Source organism: Terrapene carolina, unplaced genomic scaffold, assembly GCF_002925995.2.
Source record: "Terrapene carolina triunguis isolate 2854851 unplaced genomic scaffold, T_m_triunguis-2.0 Scaffold68, whole genome shotgun sequence".
In the NCBI taxonomy this organism is placed as follows: Eukaryota; Metazoa; Chordata; order Testudines; family Emydidae; genus Terrapene; species Terrapene triunguis.
Genome location: NW_020664419.1, coordinates 79631427 through 79658059, shown reverse-complemented (window position 1 = coordinate 79658059; position 26633 = coordinate 79631427). Strand labels below are relative to the sequence as shown.

At 43.3% G+C, this 26633-nt stretch overlaps 1 protein-coding gene across 1 annotated transcript in view; it reads left to right on the top strand.

The window, feature by feature from the left end:
• LOC112106530 (UHRF1-binding protein 1-like) overlaps window positions 1-26633 on the top strand; it is a 68309-nt gene that overhangs the window by 5344 nt on the left and 36332 nt on the right. Inside the window, exons 2-3 of the mRNA XM_024199839.2 lie at window positions 23790-23952; window positions 25361-25399. Of these exons, the coding sequence (XP_024055607.1) occupies window positions 23790-23952; window positions 25361-25399 (202 nt within the window). The remainder of the gene's footprint in view (window positions 1-23789; window positions 23953-25360; window positions 25400-26633) is intronic.

The window sequence follows — 26633 nt, the reverse complement described above, 5'->3', positions numbered from 1 at the left end:
CAACACTTAGCCAATCATAATCTTGACTACTTATATATTTTTCTCTTTTCTCATGTCTTTTGTCTGTTGATCATGCATTTGTTTTATATTTATACAATGTCTACCACATTATGGGCGCTACAAGGAATAAATAGTAAATAACTTAAATTCTCAGTTTTAATTATAAGGAAGTAATTTCCCTTATTATAGTACTACAGAATCACCATTGAATTCACAATATTTTCCTATGAAAAGTGTTGGAATTACCCAGAATATCCATCTGTGTCTTAGGTGTAATTAATTTGTCTATCGTTATCTAGATGCATAAATTGGAAAGCATAAATTCTCTCTGCAAGTACCTTAATTTCTTTGTTTATACTATTATTTTCATTGAGGTGGGATGTGCTTTAGCTCAATGAAGGAAACTCTTGGCCATTCTATAGCCACCCTTACTGAGGTAAATGAGATGAGTCTTCTGGTACAGTCTGAAGATAGTAAAATTTTGGACCAAATGCAGCTTCTGTATAGCCTTCACCATTGTTTCAATTGCTTTTCTCCAGCGTGGAAGCAATGAAGATGAAGATTGTTTACTAGGTCAGCCTATGAAAGGGCTGCCATCTTCAGGCTAGCTAAAAACGATAAAAAAAATATTTCTGGCTACACCTGTGATTTTCATATAATGGATTAGTGATACTCTTTGATTTAGCTTTCTCACAGTCACTTTATTGCTTTTAATATAAAACAAACTCCATTTATGCAAGGTGAGTTACTCTTCCCAATGGGGAAGGAAGAAAGTGGGAGAGAGGGAAGGAAAGACACACAGAGAGAATGAGAGACTGCTCTTTTTGTTTTTCTAATACTTATGAAGTCCTCCAATCCTATGGTGATAGGCATGGTATAAGAATCTAGCTAGATAAAGTCCAGTCAGATTCAGACTGCACACTACCTTGATCATGAGAGCGCAGATACGCTCAGTAGTTTAGGCTGCTGCTAATGTTTCAGTGTTGGTCTCTTCCTATTGGTATCACTTCTCTTTTACTTGCATAGAACCATCTGCTTGACTGAACTCATTTTCTTTAATGTACTTACCCTATTAGGTCACTGAGACATCTGAGTAATGCCATTATCTACCCTTGATAATGAGGTGGAGAGCTGGCTGTCATCTACATGCTGCTGGCATCAAAGACCATATAATCTTAAAGTCTCCTCTGTTGGTTTGAAATATATGTTGAATATATGGGGACAATCTTGATCTTTGTGTGATTCCACAAGTAACAGAGCTCTCAGGCTACATCAGTAGATCTCCTTAACAGATCTGGGTGTGAAGCTTGAGTCAGATGTGTCCAAAATACTGACAAGGGTGTGGTGTTGCTGGAGTTGGTTTTCTACCAGGTTCTCTATAACTTTTCCTAGAAAGGAAAGTTTAGTCATAGGGTGTGGTCTAACCCAGGCCCCCATCTTCTGTTGTTATGTGACCATATTAGTGCCTGCAAAATCCAAATCCTTTTGGGGAATAAGCTTTCATTTAAAATAAAAAGTTCTAGCATTTTGAAGTATGAAGAAAACCTTCCAAATTTGAATCAATGCTGTATTGTCTAAAGCAGTGGTTCCCAAACTTGTTCCGCCGCTTGTGCAGGGAAAGCCCCTGACAGGCCAGACCGGTTTGTTTACCTGCCGTGTCCGCAGGTTCGGCCGATCGCGACTCCCAGTGGCCGCGGTTCGCTGCTCCAGGCCAATGGGGGCTGCAGAGGGCAACAAAAATGATTAGGTGACTGGAGCACATGACTTATGAGGAGAGGCTGAGGGAACTGGGATAGTTTAGTGTGCAGAAGAGAAGAATGAGGAGGGATTTGATAGCTGCTTTCAACTACCTGAAAGGGGGTTCCAAAGAGGATGGATCTAGACTGTTCTCAGTGGTAGCAGATGACAGAACAAGGAGTAATGGATATTAGGAAAATCTTTTTCACTAGGAGGGTGGTGAAGCACTGGAATGGGTTACCTAGGGAGGTGGTGGAATCTCCTTCCTTAGAGGTTTTTAAGGTCAGGCTTGACAAAGCCTGGCTGGGATGATTTAGTTGGGGATTGGCCCTGCTTTGAGCAGGGGGTTGAATAGATGACCTCCTGAGGTCCCTTCCAACCCTGATATTCTATGATTCAAAACAAAACTAAAAAGAAAAGGTATTAGCACACATTAAAGTGTGCTAAAATGCCTTTTACCCTATCTGGGATACGCAACACATAATTTTACACTTCTTAGATTTAAAAATATGTTTGCACGGTACCTTTAAAATCTTGAAAATATTAACTAATTATATTAGTAAATACATAGTGTGACAGTCTGTATCTCTATGTTCACCCTTTCTACAAGACTATGATAAATTTGGTACAAAATATGCCTTGTGAGGTATCAATTGAAAACTCATAATCTGCTGATCATTATTGTCCTGGTAAAATATGTGTGGCAATATTGTATGCAAAGATACAGTCAAATATTGTAAAACATATGTTCAAAGTTTAGAAAAGCAAGCAGTATCTAGTTCCTCAGAGACAAAAGGCAAACTGACACCCCAGCCAGGTGTCAACAAAATCAAATGGACTATCACCGGTTAAGTGGTTTGACAGGAAGAAGGGAGTGAACGAGAAATTAACATGTTGACAAAGAAACAGCTGGAAGTTCCTGTCCCACAGACTTCCTGTTGCCTGAACCTCAGCTGGAGATGATTCTCAAAGAAGAGAAATACTATAAGAAAGGGGAGCAAACGCCTCAGATTAGCTCTCTCCCCTCATCTCTACTCACGGCATCAACAACACTTGAAAGAAAAAAGGAGGCAGCATTGAACTGGGGAAAGGGTTTTGGCTGAAGGAATCTAGCCAGATTGCTATAAGCATGTGGTGAGAGAAATCTTTTTGCTTTAAATTCATTTAGCTTGTTAAGCTAGGTAGTTGAGATTTACCTTTTATTTCTTTGTAACCAATTCTGACTTTTATGACTCTTTCTTGTAATAATTTAAAATCTATCTTTCTGTAGTTAATAAACTTGTTTTATTGTTTTATCTTAACCAGCATGTGTTTGGATTGAAGTGTTTGGGAAATGTGATACAGACCAGGAGTGGTTGCTTTCCCAGTGAAGCAGTGTAAAAGGGATCCCAGGTTAGAGAATTGTGGGGACACAGCTGATCAACTGTCCAGATTGTACCCTGGGTAATGTCACACATAGTGTGCCTGCATTTTTTTAAATTCTACATCAGTTATTTGTTTAAATGTAGTTGCAACTGTGTAGCATCAGTACAGTGATGGATCTTCTCATGACCGTCCTCCCTTTACACTTTATACAAATTTGTCATTTCATTTTACAAAATGTCATAATGTGTAACGCCATAATTATAGTTCTCTTTATTTAAAATTCTCTCATTATTGTATCATTCCTCTTCCCCTTTAAACTTGCTCCCTTGTGTGTCCCCTGTGTCCCATTCCCTACAGCGATCCCTGCTTGCTGTGGTGGAGATTGATTTGCTGTGAATATCCTTACTACCAAAATGAGTGCCAGAAGCTCCTAAGAAACCATGGGAACTGACCACTTGCTTTCACCTGGAATAGGGGCCTTTTGCCTGACTTTCTTGCCCTCAGGTAATACCCCCTTCCCCACCTTTTTTAAAAGAAATGTTAGAGGTGGTTATACATTTTTTTTTTTTTTTTTTTTTTTTTAATATATAGTCTGTTTTGGGGAGAAAACTGTAAGTTACTAGTTGGATGCCTTTTGTGTGCCATCTATAATTCTGTGAAAAGCAGTAGTTTGTTATGCGTCTAGGTTTCAAAGAAAGATCCAAGGGTAAATCTGCAAAACCTGTTTGTGAACTAAACATACAAAACCACATAGCAAGTAGGTTTTATATGCCTACTTTCTGAACATAATTTTTTTCAGATGTTCCCCACACTTTAATGGTATTTTGGATTACTTTCTAATGTAGACTTTCACCTACTTGTGTCCTTTGTATTACTTAATGCTCATAGACTTCCTGTAGTTGGTAGCAGGGATGCATTTAGCTATATTGAAAGAGGAATTGACACTGGATCTCGTTTATATTGGTGGAGATTTGATGGGGTAATTTAATTTTGTTAAAGAAATTAAAGTTAACTCTTAATGGAACAGTGTAGATATAATGGTCTGTTCAAGAGAATTCTTTCATTAATAAGCAAGATTTGGTGCCTATACCTCCAGTTAGCATGAATTAGTTATCTGTGTAATACAGGGGCAGGCAAACTTTTTGGCCTGAGGGCCGCATTGGGTTTCGTAAATTGTATGGAGGGCCGGTTAGGGGAGGGAGTCGTGCCCTGGCCCCCACCTCCTATCTTCCCCCCCCCCCCCGGACTCCTGCCCCATCCAACCCCCCCGTTCCCCGACAGCTCCTCTGGGACCCTTGCCCCATCCACACACACCCCACTCCCTGTCCCCTGACTGCCCCATGGACCCCTGCCGCCCCATCCAACCCCTCCTCTAATTCCTGACGGCCCCCCCGGGACCCCTGCCCCATCCAACCACCCCTTATCCCTGTCCCCTGACTGCCCCTAGAACCCCTGCCCCTGACTGCCCCCCGCCCCCCCATCCAAACCCCCTCTCCTTCTTGACTGCCCCCCGAGACCCCTGTTCCCCGCCCTCTGACTGCCCTGACCCCTATCCACACCCCTGCCCCCGACCACCATCCCGAACTCCCCTGCCCTCTTTCCAACCCCCCCTGCTCCCTGCCCCCTTACTGCGCTGCCTGGAGCACCGGTGGCTGGCGGCGCTAAAGCCGCGCCGCCCAGCTGGAGCCGGGCTATACCACTGCTACCATGCAGCACAGAGCACCTGGTCAGACCGGGCTCTGCAGCTGCCCTGCCCCAGGAGCTCACAGCCTCACCGCCCAGAGCATTGCGCGGGCAGCGGAGCAAGCGAGCTGAGGCTGCGGGGGAGGAGGGACAGCAGGGGAGGGGCCGGGGGTAGCCTCCCTGGCCAGGAGTTTAGGGGCCGGGCAGGACGGTCCCGCGGGCTGTAGTTTGCCCACCTCTGGTGTAATGCCATATATGGGGAGACTGCCTCCCCACTTCCTCCAAAAGTGAACTTATTTGAAACTGTCATGCTTTAAGGACCTGAAGAGAATGTATAATAGAAACCATAGTGAAACAGATAGTCCTAGTTGCTTTATTACAGTGAAAGAATGGCAGCAGTTTAGAGGTAACACATGCACATGCTCACACTCAAAGGCATGCCTTTTATTTTTCAGTGTAGAAACACAAGAAGCTAGAATTTTTCATCAGTGAAAGAGAAGAAGAGATGTATCTGGAATACAGCTGGGCAAATTTTTTTAGCCAAATAGTTCATTCATCAAAAAATGCAGTATTGGATCCACCAAAACTATTTGTGAATTTGACACACGATTGCTTAATAATTTCAGCACACCTCTCTTACCCCTCCCCTCCCCCCAAAAAATTCAGGCTAGATTCACAAGGGTACTTAGGTGCCCTCCTAAAAATTGGAGGAGGTGGTGGTGTCCCCTTACACTCTGTAGCCCAAAGGTTAGATACTCGGGATGTGGAAGACATGGGTTCAAGTCCATAACATGCCTGATTTAGAGAAGGAATTTGAGCTTCGGGGTCTCATGTTGTTGGTGAGTGCACTAACCACTGAGCTTTGGGGTATTCTGGGTTAGGGCTCTCTGTCTGTTCTGTTGAAGCTGTTTCACGTTGTATAAATTAAATATGCATGGCAGCAGGGACTGGAGCCCAGGTGAGTGTGCTAACCGCCAGGCTATGGGCCAGACAGAAAAAATGACCCTAATGAATATTTAATTATTTGTACAGAATGGAACAGTTTCAACTGGAGAGCTTGAGAGAGACTCTACTCTGAATACCCTATAGCCTAGTAGTTAGGGCATTGACCTGCAACATGGAAGACTGTAACAGTTGGCCCACCTCTCAAGCACCACCTCTGTTTCCCATCTTCAGGGCTCCATAAATAGACTCCACTGTTCCTGAATCCTTAAAATAATACTTTTGTTCGTCTAATTTCTTTATATATAATTCAAAAATAACACTCAGTCCTGGGGCTTCTCTCAAAAGAGAATGCTCGTCTCTCCTCAGCCACTCCCAGGCCTTCCCACTTGGAGTCTTTTGTCCCTAGTACCTCAGTCAGTCCTGGGGCTTTTCCTCTTTTCCCTGGAGGTGATCCGAGCCTTCCAGATTCACTTTGGTTTTCCCCTGCTTTTTGCAGGCCAGTCCTAGCCCAACCTGGCTGGAGTCTCATTCCTCTGGTGTCTCAAACTCTCCTGCATCCTTCTGCTTTGCTGCAGCTTCATTCTGGCTATGTCTACACTTGTGAGGGTGTGTAGAGTACAGGCACTGCACATGTAGCTTCATGCTACAGTGAAAGGCTGGCTGTATCCAAACTAGACACTGTAATGTGTAGCTAAAGGCCACAGTGAAAACACCTCCAGCAATGCAGGGAGGCAGTGGAACACCACTCTGCTAAAAATAGCAGTGTAAACGTGGGAGGTACTGTGTGGGTCTGTAGAGAGCCATGTAGGGTATATATCATGGGGATTCAGGAGTATAGGGCACTCTGCTCTACTTGCCTAAACTGCGTCTCATTGTCTACACTGCTATTTATACCAGGGTTAGCTGGGCATGCAGCATCTGAACTGTACATGCTGTTATAAGTGTAGGTGTACCGTAAGCCACAGCTTCCTCTCATGTTTCCTGCTGCTGTCTCCCCATTTATAAGGCCCAGATGCCTTCCCTTAAGCCCATTTGGGCGGCAGGTAATAAATTACAGGTGCTTTGGACCCTGTTCACTCTGTTCTGTGACAGACAGCCAAGCTCAAATCCCTACTGGCAAAGTGGGAACTTGAATCTGGGTCTTTCGCATCTCAGGGCTATAGGATGTAGGGGCAGCAGCAGCACCACCACCACTACTGTTTCTTTCTTCTCGTTTGGTTTTGTGTTTGTCATTTCCATATTTCCCTTGCTTTTAATAAATAAATAATTTTAAAAAATCCTTAAAATGCCTTAAAGCAAAATGAAGCATTTAGGGTCAAACGAAGCATTTCATTCAATACAAAATGATTTTTGTCTGTTTTTTGTTTAGTCAGCGAACCAAAAAATTCATTATTTACACAGCTATAGTCCAGAATCTATACACAGCCCATCTTCCTCAGATACTGCTGTATCCATCTGAATCACTTCAGCACTGTCTTCATCATGATAGGCAGAGAAGGGGAGAAGTAGTGTTGCCAACACTTAGGATTTTATTGTGGGTCTCACAATATTTGTTGGGGTTCTTTTAAAGCCCCAGCTCTTGGAGTCTTCTGGTTACATGAGACTCTTGGCTTTCATTTAAAAAAAAAAAAAAAAAAAAAACGTTCCTGGTCTTCATAGCTATGGAGAAAAGCCTGAAAGTGGGAACCATAAAGCAGTGGCTCTCATCCTTTCCAGACTATTGTACCTCTTTCAGAAGTCTGATTTGTCTTGCGTACCCAAAGTTTCACCTCACTTAAAAACTACTTGCTTACAAAATCAGACATAAAAATACAAAAGTGTCACAGCCACACTATTACTGACAAATTGCTTATTTTCTCATTTTTACCATATACACCTCTACCCCACTATAATGTGGTCCTATATAACACGAATTCGGATATAACGCGGTAAAGCAGCGCTCCGGGGGACGGGGCTGCTTTACCTCGTTATATCCATATTCATGTTACCGCAAGTGGTTCCTCTGTGCCCACCTGTTACTTGCTGCGGCCCCCCCCCCCCCCCCCCCCCCCCAGCTCACCTCCGCTCTGCCTCCTCCCACGAGCACGCCGCAGTGCTGCCTCCTCCCACGAGCGTGCCGCAGCTCTGCTTCTCCCCCCTCCCTCCCAGGCTTGCCGCGCCAAACAGCTGTTTGGCGCGGCAAGCCTGGGAGAGAGGAGAAGCAGAGCTGTGGCGCACTCATGGGAGGAGGCAGAGGAGGTGAGCTGGTGGGAGGGGGCGCAGAGGAACTGCTCCCCGCCCCAGCTCACCTCCGCTCCGCCGCCGCCGCCTCCTCCTCCTCCTCCCACAAGCATGCCGCTCAGCTCCGCTGGGAGGGGAAGGGGCAGCAGCGCAGCCCTCCAGTGTGGTAGGGGTGGGGGGGCTGAGGAGCAGCAGCCCCATTGGCCCCCAGCCCCAGCAGCCCCATGCAGAGTGAGGTTTGCCTGGCTCCCCGGGGAGGAAGAGGAGGAGGCTCCCCCCCCCCGCCCGCAGCTGCCTGGCTCGCTAAGCCGAGCCTCACTTGGTGCACACTGCCCAGGCAGGGGTGGGCTCTGCTGGGAGGGAAAGGGGCGGCAGCACGGCGGGGGCGGGGGGGGGGGGCTGAGGAGCAGCAGTCCCGTTGGCCCCCGGCCCCAGCAGCTCCATGCAGAGTGAGGCGGCCGTGCGGCGGGGAAGACAAACACCTCCTGAACCGTCCTGGGTCTGGGTGAGCTCTTGCTCCTGGGCTGGTGATGCAGGAAGCCGAGACCTTCCCTCAGAGTCAGTATTGAATCAGTGCCGAAGCATGACGCTCAGGGGACACTATGCCACCATCTCTCAGAGGAAGCTTAAAACCAACGTCCTGACCATGTGTGATCACTAAAGAGTCCCCTTCCTCACTGCTTAACCCTCCTGTCCTGGCCAGTGTGGGCGATTGCATCCTGCTGACCCATCTTGCCCCTGCAGTTGTGACAGGAGGAGACATTTTTTCACTTTGTCGCCACTGTCACACCGTTGTGGTGCAAATTGGCTGCCAAGTTCCACCCCAGAAGCAGCTGCATTTCAGGCTGGGATGAATGGTCTCTCTGTCTGTACGTATGTATTCTATAAAGCACAACGCATGAAGTGCATCAATGGCAAGTACTGGTATCCTGCTGGCATGATAGCCAGGGCACCATGATACTGTGTTGCACTGTTTGCATCTTTAGTTGTGATGATGCCTCACTGCAGGACACTATTGTGTGTCCTGGGGCACAGTCATTATGTGACACCATCACAATGCACTACATTAACATGCAGCTCTTTAATGGCTCATGCTCATGGGACACAGGACATTTACAACAGTAGAATCATAGGACTGGAAGGGACCTCAGGAGGTCTTCTAGTCCAGTCCCCTGCACTCGTGGCAGGACTAAGTATTATTTAGACCATCCCTGACAGGTGTTTGTCTAATCTTTATTAAAAATCTCCAGTGATGATGATTCCATAACCTCCCTGGGCAATTTATTCCAGTGCTTACCCACCCTGACAGTTAGGAACTTTTTCCTAATATCCAACCTAAACCTCACTTGCTGCAATGTAAGCCCATTGCTTCTTGTCCTATCCTCAGAGGTTAAGAAGAACAATTTTTCTCTCTCCTCCTTGTAACAACCTTTTATGTACTTGAAAACTGTTCTCATGTCCCCTCTGTCTTCTCTTTTCCAGACTAAACAAACCCAATGTTTTCAATCTTGAATCATTGTTGTTGCTCTTCTCTGGACTTTCTCCAATTTGTCCACATCCTTCCTGAAATGTGGTGCCCAGAACTGGACACAATACTCCAGCTGAGGCCTAGTCAGCCTATTACTGTCCTGAGACCTCCAGGTGAAGCGGCAATCCAACTGTATGGAAGCAGGTGACATGCGTTCAATTCCCAGCTCTGCCAGTGACTCCCTGGGTGACTTTGAACAAGTCACTTAGTCTGACTGTGCCTCTGTTCTCCATCTGTAGGTACGTCTACATTGGAGCTGGAGGCGTCATGCCCAGCTGGAGGAGATATACTGGTGCTAGGGATCAAACTAGAGTGCTAAAAATAGAAGTGTAACGGCATGAGCACCAGGAGGGGCTAGTCACCTGAGTGCTTATCAAGGGTCTCAGGTGGGATCACACTCCGGATGGCTAGCTCCTTGCACCACTGTGGCTCCATTTCTATTTTTAGCACACTAGCTTGATCAGTGCTAGCACGGGTATGTCTACACAAGCCGGAAATTACACCTCCCTTTTCCAGTGTAAACATACCCCAAATCATGGGGATACTTCCTTTCATCCACCCTCTGTAAACTCTTTTACTCTATATGTACAGCTTCTAGCATAGCGGGGCCCTGATTTCACGTGAGGCTTCTAGGCCCTACTGGACTTGTTATTAATAATAATTAATATGCCACCAAGAAATAAGGGAACCATTGGCTGGAATCCAAGCGTGCAGCACTACAATAGGCACCTGTCACTTGGAAGTTAACACGGCTTCCAAGCTTTCAGTTTTCTTACGTCAGGACATCCAAGGAGACCTCGACAGAACAGTACAAAAGCCACAATCTGGTGGGCAGAGCTCCTGGTGGCTCTGAAGCCCAGCTGGTGCCAGCGGAGGAGGTGGAGAAGGAAGGAAAAGGGGGGAGGGGGGAGAATGTTTTTTTTTTCTCGTGGTCTCTCTTCAGCGGCATCTTTTCTCCACGAGCAGCGGCAGCCCGGGGAATGACTCTGCCACAGCCAAGCCGCCGCTCTGCTCTAGGGGCGAGGGGTGACAATTACAAACTACTGTATTCTGTGATTTACTTTCTAGAATCTAAAGTATATCTAAGTATAATCTAAAGTTCTCCTGTGAAATGCCGGCTGTGCAACCCTTCCATAGCTGGATCATTCTTGTGTTTTTATTTTAAGTACAACTAAATATGTATAACGAATTTAAAAGTATGTAATTAGTAATTTGATATGCCGGGTGGCACCTTTTTTTATGTGTTTGCTCCCCCTGATGTTAGAACCTGGTTACGCCACTGGAGCTGCAGCGCGCTTGTGGGAGGAGGCAGAGCGGAGGTGAGCTGGGGCGGGGGGCCCCGGGGAGGGCCGCAGCAAGTAACAGGGTGCGCAGAGGAACCTCTCCCCGCTCCAGCTCATCTCCGCCTCTTCCCCTGAGCGCGCCGCCGCTGCTCCGCTTCTCTCTTCCCCCCCCCCCCCCCCCGCCCCACCGCTGATTGGCGCAGCAAGCCTGGAAGGAAGGGAAAAGCGGAGCGGCGGCGGCGCACTCAGGGAGGAGGCGGAGGCAGAGCGGAGGTGAGCTGGGGCGGGGAGCGGTGCCTCTCCGTACCCGATATAACGCGGTCTCACCTATAACACGGTGAGATTTTTCGGATCCCGAGGACCGCGTTATATCGGGGTACAGGTGTAATTATAAAATAAATCAATTGGAATATAAATATTATACTTACATGTTAGCATATAGTATATAGAGTAGTATAGACAATAACTTGTTTATGTGAAATTTTAGTTTGTACTGATTTTGCTCATGCTTTTTATGTAGCCTGTTGTAAAACTAGGCAAATATCTAGATGAGTTGATGTACCCCCTGGAAGACCTTCGCATACCCCCAGGGGTATGTGTATCCCAGATTGAGACCCACTGTCCTAAAGGTTCAAAATCCAGTAGGTAAACAACCCCCCCCCCACACACACACATTTACTATTTCTTAATAACTTGTGATTTGGGGGAGGGAGGGCTGATGCATTATTTTTGAATACTTAGGGTTGGCAATAATGCAACTTGGACACATGGTGTGGGAGCCAGGAAGGAGGAGAAAAGAAATAAGGGGGAAAAAACCCAAACCCACTGCATACACAAGAGAAAAGAGTGTCAGGGAAGAAAAACATCCATCCTGCCAGAGGCATATTTATGTAATAAGATTCTAGGCATGTCACTATGAAGCCTATTATGTCTGTAGAGTCAGTGTGAAGAGATGGAAAAATATGCAAGTGTTGGTGAGAGCTCTCTTTGTTTAGAATATCACCAGATTCAATGATCACTTGCATTTGCGGTCTGTTACCATCTAACTTTTAAGTTCTCTGCCATTTTCAAGTTTTTATACACATGATTTTAGGAATTACACCTGTACAACTGCACAGGCTTTCAGCTACTACTTCTCCAGTAAGTCACAGACAAGCTTGCTATCTGCAGAAAAAGCCAGTGCTTCACCGTTCTCTTATTAATTATTTCATAATTTTAAATTCTTCAGACTTTCCCCACTATCAATCCTTTTCTGTGTGAAATTGTGTCTTAGCTTTAGTTCAGGAATGTTATATTTTGAGCAGAAGTTAATAAGCCTTCAAGTACAGTCCAATTGTCAAAATGTGATCAGTTTATTATTTTTGCAGTGCCCAAAGATGCTAGCTGTATTACATAAATTATATAAGTTTGGTAAGGTATCTGTTTTTGTATATAGAAGAAACTTAATGTTCATAGTGTCCTGTAGTCATTGTGTTCATTAAGTTCCTATAGTATCTATAGGACTACTATATTTGTAACAGCCCAGCTGGATTTGATAACATCTCTAACAATTTCCAGGCTTTCATAAGTGAGCTGTGAAAAGACTATTGTGGGATAGGAAGGACAATTAATATGCTTCTGTGAGGACTTCACATTAAACAAAACAGAAAAAGAAGTAGATTGAACAGTGTTTTATATTTTTAAAAAGTGATTCCCATTCTTGTAGTGTAAGTGCCTCATTCATGTGTAGGCATTGGCTGGTATCTTGGAGATCTGCAATGTGACAATTAGATTATAGCCATTGGTAACAGCAGCTGTTTCTGCTCCATCTATTTGTATCTGAAGAAGAACCAATATAGCTTTTCATATACAAACCATTCTACAAATATTACATGGAGAAGTGGGGTTTGTTGTAATGGGGGAATTGATATTTACACTGAAGCCAAAAGATGTGGGAGGGAAGTCAGAATATATTAAGCATGGGGACAGGACTCCTTATGCTAGGTTGTAAATCTGAGGGCAGTTTGGATTAGTTAGGTCTCCAGAAAGTAAGTTGAAGCAGCAATCTACATGGAGGCCTGCTGTGTGGTAATTAAAATGGAAGTGATTATTTGAAAGGGGTCAGTTTCTTTGAATGTAGAAACAAAGGATGAAACTATGGTCCCATTGATATCAGTGTTTTGCAACTGACTTCAGTGGGGACAGGCTTCATCCAGTGTGTGCAAAATTGAAGCACAAGTTATTTTAAAGGAAAATCATGGAGGTGTATCCATGGCTAGCATATGTTAGGTATCCACCTGAGCACCCGATTCAGAGTGGATATGGTTCTCTTATGGCTCTGGGATGGAGGGACACATACTTTTAGCTTTGGAAGTGCCCAGTTCAATCTCTGGGATGTTAGGATGGCAGCCATCATAAGCGAGACTCAACTTGAATTCAAACTGTTGTGGGCATTAAACTCTTGAGACAAGCTACCTCCTGTCCAGTGTAACCCACTGGTGAGTGTGTTTTATTTCTGTGTCTCTGTACCCAGTTCCCAGAGAATGTGTCTCTGTTACAGCTCATGGCTACAGAGCTTGGCCCTTAGGAGTTTCAACATCTTGAGTTAGCTTTCAGTTCTAGAGGTTCCCTGTTCAATCCTTGGCAGTTGGCCAAGATGGTGGCCATCTCAAAAGCATTTACCCTTATTGACATTAATGTAACACATTTATATTGCATGACAATGTGATACATTTATTAATAAATTGGCCTCCAAAGACCTGCCAACATTTGAACTTTATCAATCCCTGTTCCTCTGGGGAATGGAATTTTCTTTCCATTGCCTGTAGACGTTCCCAACTGTACATGAACATAATGAGAACCAGGAAGTCTTACTATACTCAGAGCACGTAAGTGTGCCATGGTGTACCAAGTACCCTGACACACATGTCCATTCCTGCCACCCTTCCTGATCAGTTTTCTGTAGGGTGGATTTTTTAAACGTAAATTGGATTTTTCAATTAAATTAAATAACTTTTTCTTTTTTTAAAAAAAATGCCTATTTAAAATTAAATTTGAAATTATGACAACCAATGCTAAGGCCTAAACTAAGTATACTTAGGCTTGGTGGAATTTATTTTTTTATTTTTTTTCTAATTTCAACAACTTCATTTTAAAGATTTTTTTTTTTTTTTTGAATTTTTTTTTAAGCTGTGAAGGATAGGATTGGGGTTAGGGTCAGGGCAGTGCTGACAGCAGGGCTGAAGGGGGCTCCTTGTGCAGCAGAGATGCCCAGGACACCGGGGCACAAAGTGCAGGGGTTTCCATTGTATACAAGGTTTTACAATTTGGTTCAATTGGTCTCAGCACCCCCACTGTACAAATTGTTCCACCATCCCTGGACCTCTCTCTCCGGAGTTTCAGTGCAAAATCACAAGGGAAGAAGGAAAAGGTGTGGCACATCTTTGATTTGATATGGGCCCTTAAGATTTGTTTAGACAGCACTGAACATTTGTGTAGAGTGGACTTGTCATTTGTTTTATCTGAGGAACATCTTGATCTATCTGGCCAAATGGATCAGATCATGTATTCAGCAGGTAGGTCTTCAGAGTAGATGAGACTCAGATGCCCAGATGTGATCCAGGCTCACTCCACTTGGGCAGTCTCCTTATTCAATCTGGAAGGTGAAGTTTAAATTGATGAATTATGCAAAGCACCTGGCATTCTCTCCAGACCTTCACTAACCACCAAAATCCACAACTCTCTACATCTAAACATCAATTTTGATGGGTTGGTTGAGGGCTTAAGTTATCACCCCCATTCTTACCTGTTGTAACAGACCGCATGTCTCCTTTGCTTTGGCGACTATCTTGCTCTTTTTTGTCAAAACTGGGAACACATAATTACGGACAAGTGAGTGTTGGAGCTCATTCTACAGGATATTCTATCCATTTTACCTCCCTTTCCACCCCGCTCCCTATCCCACTTCAGGGACCATCTCACAAGCACCTTCTATGACAAGAAAACAAAGCTGGGTTCTATAGAACCTGTTCCCACACAGCACAGAGGGGATTCTACTCCAAGTATTTCATAGTACTGAAAAAGAACAGCAGTTGGAGACCCATTCTAGATATAAGATCACTGAACATATTTGTAAACGTTCAGCAATTCAAATTGGTAACTCACGTAGCAATAATTCCATCTCTGGACCCAAGGGACTGGTTCTGGGCCCTAGATCTACAGCAGTGGTGGGCAACCTGCGGGCCACGTGTGGCCCATCAGGGTAATCTGAATGCGAGCCACGAGACATTTCGCTGACGTTGACAGTCTGCAGGCACAGCTCCCTGCAGCTCTCAGTGGCCGCGGTTCGCCGTTCCCAGCCAATGGGAGCTTCAGGAAGCAGCGGCCAGCACATCCCTGCGGCTTACCACTGATCTATAGAATGCTTACTTCGATATTGTGATCCACCCAACCTGCAGAAGGTTACTATTCATTCTGGGTCAGGATCACTTTCAATACAAGGCGCTCCCATTCGGTCTATCATCCATTCCCAGAGCATTCTCAAAGGTCCTTTCTGTGGTAGTGGCACATCTTCGCAAACAAGGAATGAATGATGCTCTTCCCATACTTAGCCAATTGCCTGCTTAAAGCATACTCCTTCAGTGAGGGTTTGATGGGCACACAAAAGGCCATGGACCTATTCCTCCGACTGGGATACAATTGAATGTCCACATTAATTCTAAAGCATTCCTCCCCTCACACAGGTTCAACACTATGGTAAATTTGACCTGGACTGTCAAGATCAGCCCTCACACGTCGGCCAGAAATTGTCTCCAGCTACTGGGACACGTGACTGTGAGCACCTTTGTAATAAATCACATGAGACTTCGCATGCACTGCAGAGTGGCTCAGAACAGTCTACTTATCAAGCAAACCCAGCTTAAATAAACTTCTCTCGATGCCCTCGATAGTCGAAAAGACCCTCACAATGATCGTTCAGGGGTTCCCTTTGCTAATCCCCTCCCCAACATTGGTATTAACATTGGGTGCATTCTTATTGGGATGGGGAGCCCACCTGAGCATCCACGCTATTCAAGGCAGGTGATCTCCACTCAAGTCCACTCTACATATCAATTTGCTGGAACTCAGAGCAGTCAGAAATGATTGCACGCATTTCCTCCCACTGACCAGGGGCAAGCATATAAAGAACATGATGGATAACATCTCATCTATATATTCTAGAAACCACCAGGGAGGAGAGAGATCACCTTCCTTCTGTGCCGAAGCAGTGAAATTTTGGAATTGGTGCATTCGTCACCACATCAACATCTCAGCAGTTTTACCTTCTGGGTATACAAAACACCATGGTAGATACTCTCTGCAAACACTTCTCCCAGGTTCATGAATGGGAAATAGACCTCTTCATTCTCCATCACACATTTCTGTGCTGGAGCATCCCAAAGAGATTTATTTGCCACAGTCAAAAACAAGAAATGCTCCCAGTTCTGCTCCAGAGCCAGTTAGAGTCACCACTCTCCTGGAGATATCTTTCTCCTGCAATGCAACAGAAGTCTCTTGTATGCATTTCCACCAATTCCTCTAATACCCAAGGTCCTGATCAAGATAGAGGAAGAAAAAGCCAGGGTTATACTTGTAGTTCCCACGTGGTCAAGACAAACATGGTTCTCCTACCATACTTAGCTGGCTGTTTGCCAGCCAATCACTCTGCAACCTGTTCCTCATCTCCTCTTTGGGATGATGGACCTGGCCAGCACCCTAAATCTCCAGGTTTTCCAGCTCAAGACATGGCTGGTCAATGATTTGAGGGGTTAGAAATGAGGATGTAAAGGTGGTGCTTTTACATAGCAGGAAACACACTACTTGTGACACACATACATATCCAAAAGTGGAAGAGATCCAAATTCTGGAGTGACTCGAGGCACATTCCTCCAACATCCTTTCCATTGTCATTTGTGCTAGATTACAGTCTAGAACTAAAAAGGTCAGGATTGTTTCTGAACTCCGTAAAGGCGCACCTTGCAGCTGTCATGGCCTTCCATCATAAGATAGAGGGTTATTCTGTTTTTGCTCATCCCACAACAAGAAGTTTTCTCAAAGGTCTGGGTAGCCTTTTGTCAAAATCAGCTGCCCCACATTGGCAGGGGATCACAACTTTATCCTCAGGTATCTTACAAGACCTCCCTTTGAACTCATGGCCACCTGCTCCCTTCCACACCGCATTTCTAGCAGCAATTACTTCTGCTCAAAGAGTGGAAGAGATAAGGGTTCTAATGGTGTACCTCCCTTTTACAATCTTTTTAAAGACAAGGTCACACTATGACCACCCCCCAAATTCCTACCAAAAATATCTTTGGACTTCCACATAAACCAATTAATCCACCTCCCAGTTGTCTTTCCGAAGTCACGAGACAAAAGAGATGCGACATTTCACACACTTGATGTCAGGAGCGCATTAGTCTTTTATTTAGATAGGGCTAAGCCCTTCAGGAAATCTCCCAGACAATTTCTCTCCATTGCGGACAGATCTAAGGGATCTCAATTTCCAAAGAGACTGTAGATGGATATTGAGCTGCATTTCCTACCACTATTGGTCTCACAGGGATATTAGAGGAATTTTCAACCTTCTTCTAGAGTATGAACTCACTCCACGAGATTCCTTGTCACTTACATAGCCTTACATAGCCTTCCTCCAAAATGTTCCAGTCACAGAAATATGTAGAGCCAAAACCTGGACATTTGCTCATACATTTGCTGAACATTATGCAGTTACTCACGATTCAGCATCCAATACCATATTTGTCTCTAATGTCTTATCCTCAATTCTTAACTTATCTCTGAAGCCCCACCCCTTCATTAGGGGTACTGCTTCAGAGTCGTGTAGAGTGGAGCATCTATAGGGACACTAGTCAAAGAAGAGGAGAAGGTTACTCGCTCTGTGAAGTAACTGTGGTTGTTCGAGGTGTGTTCCCCGTGGGTGCTCCACTACTCGCCCTCCTCTCCTCTGCTTCCGAGTTCATTCCAATGAGTTTTGTGGTAGGAAAGGAACTGAGGGTGGTTCGCCCGTTACAGCGCTATATAACCCTGGTGCAGGGCATGAGACGGGGACAGCGCATGTGCGAGCCGAACGGACACTTCTACCTAAAATCTCTGCGCTGAGGCACAGGGGATGCAAGCATGCCTAGAGTGGAGCACCCATAAGGACACCTCTCAAAGAACCACAGTTACTGCACAGGGTGAGTAAGCTTCTCTTCATAACCTTGAAAATAATTGTGGTCACCTTTACAGTAGCTCCAGGTTTTGTTTCTGAATAATAGTTATTAAATAACTAAGAAATAAAATTATAATTCAACCAGAAGCAATTTGTCTAGGTTTATCTACATTTAAAAAAAAATGAAGTTGCTAGGTAATCACAAACTTGACATATTCAGAAAAGAAATCTCTTTTAAAAAATCTTTAAGGAATGAACAATCTCTCTCTCTTTAAAAAAGAAAAAACAAAACACATCTCTGTAACTAAATGGGTTTCAGTTGGAGCACTGGGGAAGTTCCAGAAGACTAGAAAAAACTAATGTGCCAATTTTTAAAAAGTGTAAATGGGATGACCTGCGTAATTAGAAGCCTGTCAGCCTGATATCTATCCCAGGCAAGATAATGGAGTGGCTGATGTGGGACTCAGTGTGACAATGCGGTTCTGGCGGAACCCAACTGAGAGTGCCAACTCAGGACAAATTGCTCAAACAGGGCAGTTACAGCCCAAGGCTGGGGGTTTTTCCACCTCTAAGGCAAACCAAACCAGCCAGACTAAGAGGACTTCGGTCTCACCCCACTGGCTAACCGCAAGTCTCACAAGCAATCTCCTTAGACACTCCAGTTTCCCAGTATTACCACCAGTGCCACTCGTTATGGGGACAAATGGTTATGAAAACCAATACCCCAGTAAAAGAAAAAGGTTCTCCTGATCCCAAAGGACCAAGCCCCAGATCCAGGTCAATATACAAATCAGATCTTACCCACAAATCACGCTGTTGCCAATCCTTTAGAATCTAAAATCTAAAGGTTTATTCATAAAAGGAAAAGGATAGAGATGAGAGATAGAATTGGTTAAATGGAATCAATTACATACAGTAATGGCAAAGTTCTTGGTTCAGGCTTGCAGCAGCGATAGAATAAACTGCAGGTTCAAATCAAGTCTCTGGAATACATCCCCCGCTGGGATGGGTCCTCAGTCCTTTGTCCGAAGCTTCAGCTTGTAGCAAGGTTCCTCCAGAGGTATGAAGCAGGATTGAAGACCAAATGGAGATGAGGCATCAGCCTTATATAGTCTTTTCCAGGTGTAAGAACACCTCTTTGCTCTTACTGTGGAAAATTACAGCAAAATGGAGTCTGGAGTCACATGGGCCAGTCCCTGCATACTTTGCTGAGTTACAAGGCGTATCTGCCTTCTTTCAATGGGTCCATTGTATAGCTGATGGTCCTTAATGGGCCATCAAGCAGACTAGGCAGAGCTAACACCAATTTGTCTGGGATGTCACCCAGCAGCATAGCATAAGTTTGAAGTACAGACAGTATAGAGCCAATATTCCTAACTTCAACTACAAAATTGATACACACATATAGACAGCATAATTATAACCAGTAATTCATAACCTTGTCTTAGATACCCCATTTGACCCCCTTTACACAAGATCTGGGTGCCACTACAGGACCTTGGTTGCAACAATGATCTATATGGTCCCAGAATACATCAATAACGTCACACTCAGTTAATAAAGAATTAAAGGAAGCTAACGTAATTAATTCAAATCAACATGGGTTTATAGAAAATGAATACTGTCAAACTAATTTGAGATTTTTTGGGGTTGAGATTACAGGTTTGGTTGATAAAGGTATTAGCATTGATGTAATATACATAGACATCTGTAAGGCATTTGACTTGGTAACACAAGACATTTTGATTAAAAAATTAGAATGATATAAAATTAACATAACACACATTAAATGGAATAAAACCTAGCTAACTGATAGGTCTCAAAATGTAATTGCAAATCTGGAATCATCATCAAGGTGTGTTTCCAGTGGGGTCCCACAGGGGTTGGTTCTTGGCCCTACACTGTTTAACACTTTTATCAATGACCTGGAAGACAACATAAAATCATCAGTAATGAAGTTTGAAAATTACACAAAAATAGGGAAGTGGAAAATAACAAAGAGGACAAGTCACTGCTACAAAGCAATCTGGATTGCTTGATAAACTGGGTGCAAGGAAACTGTGTTTCTATATGGCTAAATGTAAAAGTATACATCTAGGAACAAAGAATGTAGGCCATATTTACGGGATGAAGAACCCTCACAGGAAGCAGTGACTATGAAAAAGATTTGAGGGTCATGGTGGATAATCAGTTGAACATGAACTCCCAGTGTGATGCTATGGCCAAAGGAGCTAATGCGATCCTGGGATGCATAAACAAGGGAATCTTGAGTAGAAATACAGAGGTTATTTTATCTCTGCATTGACACTGGTGTGACTGCTGCCGGAATACTATGTTCAGTTCTGGTGTCCACAATTCAAGAAAGATGTTGATAAACTGGGGTGGGGGGTTCAGAGAAGAGCCATGAGAATGATTAAATGAAAGAAAATATGCCTAATAGTGGTATATTCAAGGAACTTGATCTGTTTAGCTTTATGAAGAGAAGGTTCAGGGGTGACTTGATTACGGTCTATAAGTCTGTACTTGTGGAACAAATGTTCAACAATGAGCTCTTCAATCTAGCAGAGAAAGGTGTAACTTGATCCAATAGCTGGAAGTTGAAGCTAGACAAATTCAGACTGGAAATAAGGTGTACATTTTTAACAGTGAGAGTAATTAACCACTGGAATAATATAGCAAATATCGTGCTGGATTCTCCATCACTGACAATGTTTAAATCAAGATTCGCGGTTTTTCTAAAAGATGTACTCTAGGAATTATTTTGGGGAAGTTCTACAGAAGGTCAGATTAGATTATCACAATGGTCCCCTCTGGCCTTGGAATCAGTGAATCTAAAACTGTTTCTTGCATTCTTCTTAGTCTTGAAAATATAAAGTTGTGCTTAAACTGGTAGGCAGTGGTGGGATTCTATGTGGTTATTATGTCTGGTTGAGTGACATGATGTCTGGTTGAGTGACATGACTGGTTCTAAAAGCTGTTTAACACTTTTATCAATGACCTGGAAGACAACATAAAATCATCAGTAATAAAGTTTGCAAATTACACAAAAATGGGGGTGTGGAAAATAACAAAGAGGACAAGGATTCCTCAAGGAATCAATTCTGAAGCACTTAGAGGAGAGGAAAGTGATCAGGAACAGTCAGCATGGATTCACCAAGGGCAAGTCATGCCTGACTAACCTAATTGCCTTCTATGATGAGATAACTGGCACTGTGGTTGAGGGGAAAGCAGTGGACATGTTATTCCTTGATTTTAGCAAAGCTTTTGATATGGTCTCCCATGGTATTCTTGCCAGCAAGTTAAAGGAGTATGGGCTGGATGAATGGACTATAAGGTGGATAGAAAGCTGGCTAAATCGTCGGGCTCAACGGGTAGCGATCAATGGCTCCATGTCTAGTTGGCAGCCGGTATCAAGCGGAGTGCCCCAAGGGTCGGTCCTGGGGCCAGTTTTGTTCAATATTTTCATTAATGTTCTAGAGGATGGTGTGGACTGCACCCTCAGCAAGTTTGCAGATGACACTAAACTGGGAGGAGTGGTAGATATGCTGGAGGGTAGGGATAGGATACAGAGGGACCTAGACAAATTAGAGGATTGGTCCAAAAGAAATCTGATGAGGTTCAACAAGGACAAGTGCAGAGTCCTGCACTTAGGACGGAAGAATCCCATGCACTGCTACAGACTAGGGACTGAATGGCTAGGCAGCAGTTCTGCAGAAAAGGACCTAGGGGTTACAGTGGACGAGAAGCTGGATATTAGTCAACAGTGTGCCCTTGTTGCCAAGAAGGCGAACGGCATTTTGGGCTGTATAAGTAGGGACATTGCCAGCAGATCGAGGGACATGATCATTCCCCTCTATTCGACATTGGTGAGGCCTCATCTGGAGTACTGTGTCCAGTTTTGGGGCCCACGCTACAAGAAGGATGTGGAAAAATTGGAGAGAGTCCAGCGGAGGGCAACAAAAATGATTAGGTGGCTAGAGCACATGACTTATGAGGAGAGGCTGGGATTGTTTAGTCTGCAGAAGAGAAGAATGAGGGGGGATTGGATAGCTGCTTTCAACTAACTGAAAGGGGGTTCCAAAGAGGATGGATCTAGACTATTCTCAGTGGTAGCAGATGACAGAGCAAGGAGTAATGGTCTCAAGTTGCAGTGGGGGAGGTTTAGGTTGGATATTAGGAAAAACTTTTTCACAAGGAGGGTGGTGAAGCACTGAAATGGGTTACCTAGGGAGGTGGTGGAATCTCCTTCCTTAGAGGTTTTTAAGGTCAGGCTTGACAAAGTCCTGGCTGGGATGATTTAGTTGGGGATTGGTCCTGCTTTGAGCAGGGGGTTGGACTAGATGACCTCCTGAGATCCCTTCCAACCCTGATATTCTATGATATCCCCTGTCCCTAACAGGAAACTTAAACTGTTGAATGTGTGTTGGGCATTTTGGTTTTTGTTAAGCAGGGTAGTGTGCTCATAAATTTTGATACCCCCAGAACATGATGTAACAATCAAACAGGGAAAGTGACTGCCAGGTATTTTCAGCAGTAATTGGAGATTGGTGGGGAAAAAAGCATGAAAAGAAAAACAAACAAACAAAACCCTAGCTTAACAGGGAACCTGACAGTTTTCTTAGGAACCAGTCTCTCCCTGTTCAGAGAAAACATACGAGCTGTACCTGGCATGGACACAGCAGCAAAGTGGTGATTCCTAGAATGTTTTCCCCATCCTTCTGGCAAAGACCGACAAGTGACAATCTGCTACTGAAAGGACCCAAAACACATTCAGTGGACGTGGTGATGTACTATCTGAAGCTGTAAAATGAGAGTCCAGGTTGTGAATCAAAAACAAACTTCTATGGCAGAAAGTTAGGCACTCAGACCCTGATCCAGCAAAGCAGATAAAACGTGCTACGTGTGATATAAGAACTTAGGTAGATAGGTAAGTTTCGCCAAGCACCCCTCGGCTTTGCCATACATCACTAGGCTATGCGCTGATTGGCACAATCACATGGGCTGTTATGCTGATTTAAGTAAATTATTATGCCTTTTAATAAAATAGTAATATGTACAGTATGTGTGTCATCTTTGAGATTTCTCAGTTTTAAAAATATACAGAAGACCTTGCAGTGTAGTCGGATCATGACACTTCAAAGTATACTCTGACAAAAAAGCACTTATGTTAGGATTTATAATCCTGTCTTTGAATTGCTACATTGTAAATACACCAGAATCCTATGCAACAAAACAGTTTCTACCATATGTTTTTGATAAATTCTGAAATTAAACCCTAATGAATATTTTAAGAATAATTTATACAAGATTTTTGTCAAGCCTAAAGTGCAAATAGTCAGAAAAGTGACTTTGTAAAAATAAAACCTTCTTACTCTAAAGATCTGCCACCTGAGTTTATTCATAGTCATATCTGCTTATTTAAGGAAAAAATACATTTTCACTAGTTTTTCTCCTGTTAGCCCTACAGAGCCAAAACAGTTCAAAGGAGAATGAGCTGGATTCTGTTCTGGCTCATACAACATCAAAAGAATTGTTAGCTAAATTCTAGGTACAGAATCTTTATTCCTGATGACAGACAAGCCAGAAAGAACACATCTTAATTGTTGAGTCCATTTGTTTACTTGTAAATGAGCAGATTTGATATGGAAGTCATTGAGGGAAAAATAACAGTGAAACCCCCCGGGCCATTTTTACCATGTCAATTTTAAGGTCAAACTGTACTTTGAAGCCTGTTCTTTTCAGTTTATTACTTTGCTGATTTATATAAATTGTGACCTATGACATGGATAACTAATTGCTTTATGTGACATTAACTTAAGCTTTAATGCATATTCTCTTTTAGGTTCACCAAAAACCTGTCACCTGACAAGATCAATCTGAGCACACTAAAGGGGGAAGGTCAGCTGACCAATTTAGAGTTGGATGAAGAGGTGCTTCAGAACATGCTGGATCTTCCAACATGGCTTGCTATAAACAAGGTCTTTTGCAATAAAGCAGCTATTAGGGTGAGCATTTTATTATGTTGAAACAGTAATTAAGGAAGACTTTCTCCCTTTTTCGTCGTTTCTGCCTTCTTAAAACTTATTTTCAAGAAGTCTGAAAATTGCTAATTCTGAATTTCATAATGTTAAAAATTTGTTGTAGGGGTTTAACAGTTTCATAAAAAGAAGATGGAGGCATTAGATAGTAGAAAATTTTCTTAATTGTTATCCCTCGTAAGACTATGACCGAAGCAATGAAAATGAGCAGTGATTTAATTTATTTTTTCTTTATCCAAGTGGAATTTTCCTCATACACACTTTGAAATGGAGCAAGGGAGTATATATGTTTGCAGAGAAAGCTACTGGAGTTTCCTTTGGCTATGTCATACCATCTGCTTTAATTGTTCTTTGTTCTTTTGTGTGTTACAGTAGAACCTCAGTTACGAACACTTCGGGAATGGATGTTGTTCATAATTCTGAAATGTTTGTAACTCTGAACAGAACGTTATGGTGGTTCTTTCAAAAGTTTACAACTGAACGTTGACTTAATACAGCTTAGAAACTTTTCTATGCAGAAGAAAAATGCTGCTTTTAACCATCTTAATTTAAATGAAACAAGCACAAACCGTTTGTCAAATCTTTTTTTTTAAACTTTCCCTTTATTTTTTAGTAGTTTATGTTTAACACAGTGCTGTGCTGTATAGTATTTGCTTTTTATTGCATACTTCTGGTTTCCAATAAGGTGTGTGATTGACCGGTCAGTTCATAACTCTTATATTTGTAACTCTGATGTTCTACTGTATTTTTTTCCTGCCACTTTCTTTCATCTGGTATCACTTTTTTTTTTTTTTTTTTAATCCTTTCCCATCCCTCAGAGGCCATATATTATGGTGACATACTCTGGCTGAAAACTGGACATAACTCTGGAGCCAGTGGACAATGCTTCTTCAGTCTTTCTTGCTAGGAAGTGATGTGATACACAACCCTACTACTATCCTCTCTCCCAAACCATGCTAGAATGGGAATTGAGAAAGCAAGCTATCGTGATTTATATCGTAACATAGCAAATGTGGGTTTTTGTTTTGTTTTTAAGGAAGGAATGTGAAAAACGGTTGGACTTTTCTTGTGTCTGGCAACACAGAATTAAAGAGACAGATTAATTTTTTTGGTCCTTTTTCCTTTCTGCCACCAGTAGCTCCTAAGCTACCTTTCCTTGTGGCCACATGACTTTGTGTGTTATATGATGTATATTTCTCACATAAAATTATTTATTATTTGTACTAGCTTCAAAAGCTCATATGCAAGTCAAGCAGTTCAGTGTAAATTTTATGTTTATATCTAGAAAATAAAAATGATAAACAGATATCTTGATTACTATGTATTTTCTTCAGTGTTTGTTTGATTTGCTTTAGCATAATGTTTTATCTTTCAGATACCATGGACAAAATTGAAAACACATCCAATCAGTCTGGTAAGTTCTGAAATCAACCCAAAAAGTATATATAAGTTTCCAGGAATCACATTCTGTATGTCACTCTGAAGCCTAAAATGTCTGAGTCATTGTGAAGTGATGGAAACAGCTACAATCATAGTTGAGAACTTCTTTTGTTCAGCACAGCACCAGGTTGAATCATCACTGGGTTTTGTGGTCTTTTACTGTCCAATTTTTAAGTTCTCAGCCACACACCTCTCCCACCATAACACAAATCATATACAAATAAACACAGCCACCTACAGAACAACACAACCAGCATGCACAATAACCTCAGACATCACTCTGAAGACTAGAATGTCTGTTGAGTCAGTGTGAAGTGATGGAAACAGCTACAAGCATGGTTAAGAACTCCTTTTGTTTAGAATATCACTGGAATTTGTGGTCTGTTACAATCCAATTTTTAAGTTTTCTGCCATTTTCAGCTTTTTGTACACATGACTTTGCAAATAATACCTGTCATGCAGTACATGTACCCCATGCGGGCTCAGCAGTCAAAGGGTTAATAGTGGTACTGTTGGCCAGTGCTAATTGGTAACCTCACAGCATCTGGGAGAATAAAAGGTCTGGGAAGCAGAAGGGCACGGGGGCCACGGGTGGAGTGAGCAGGCTGGAGAAAGGAACTCCTGTCAGCAAACTGCTAAAGAGCCGCCCAGAGACAACACTCCAACAAGGCATGAACAGACCAACAGTTGAAGAGCCTGCAGAGGCCCAGGAGAAGGTAGGAAGGAGCTCAGGCCACTGTCCGAATCTGTGACCCCTGGTCCTGCTTTTCCGGCTTGAGGGCCTTGAGCTGGAACCCAGTGGAGTGGCTTGGTTCTCCTACCAACCCCCTGATGGACCCGAGATCAGAGAGGATTTTCCAGATTCTGGGATAGCCAGAATAGACTGACAGCCCCACTGAGCTGAGTGGGCTGGGGCTATGCCCTGGTTGGCCTAGAGGGGCACTGTTGCACTGACAATACCGACTCACAATACCTTTTCGATAGCGTGGGCTTACAGATAGTAGTTGTAAATACGTTCCTTTTTAAAAAATGTTTTACAGTTTCCCTGACGTTATTTAGAAATAATTTAAACCTTAGCTGTTGTGTACAGTGTGTCCTTTGATTACCAGCAGATGGAGATGACAAAACATTCTGGCGACTGTATCCCTAATCTATAAAAGATGAGGGTCTCTAGGTTGTTGCTTGATTCCCATTAGAAAAACTGTTTT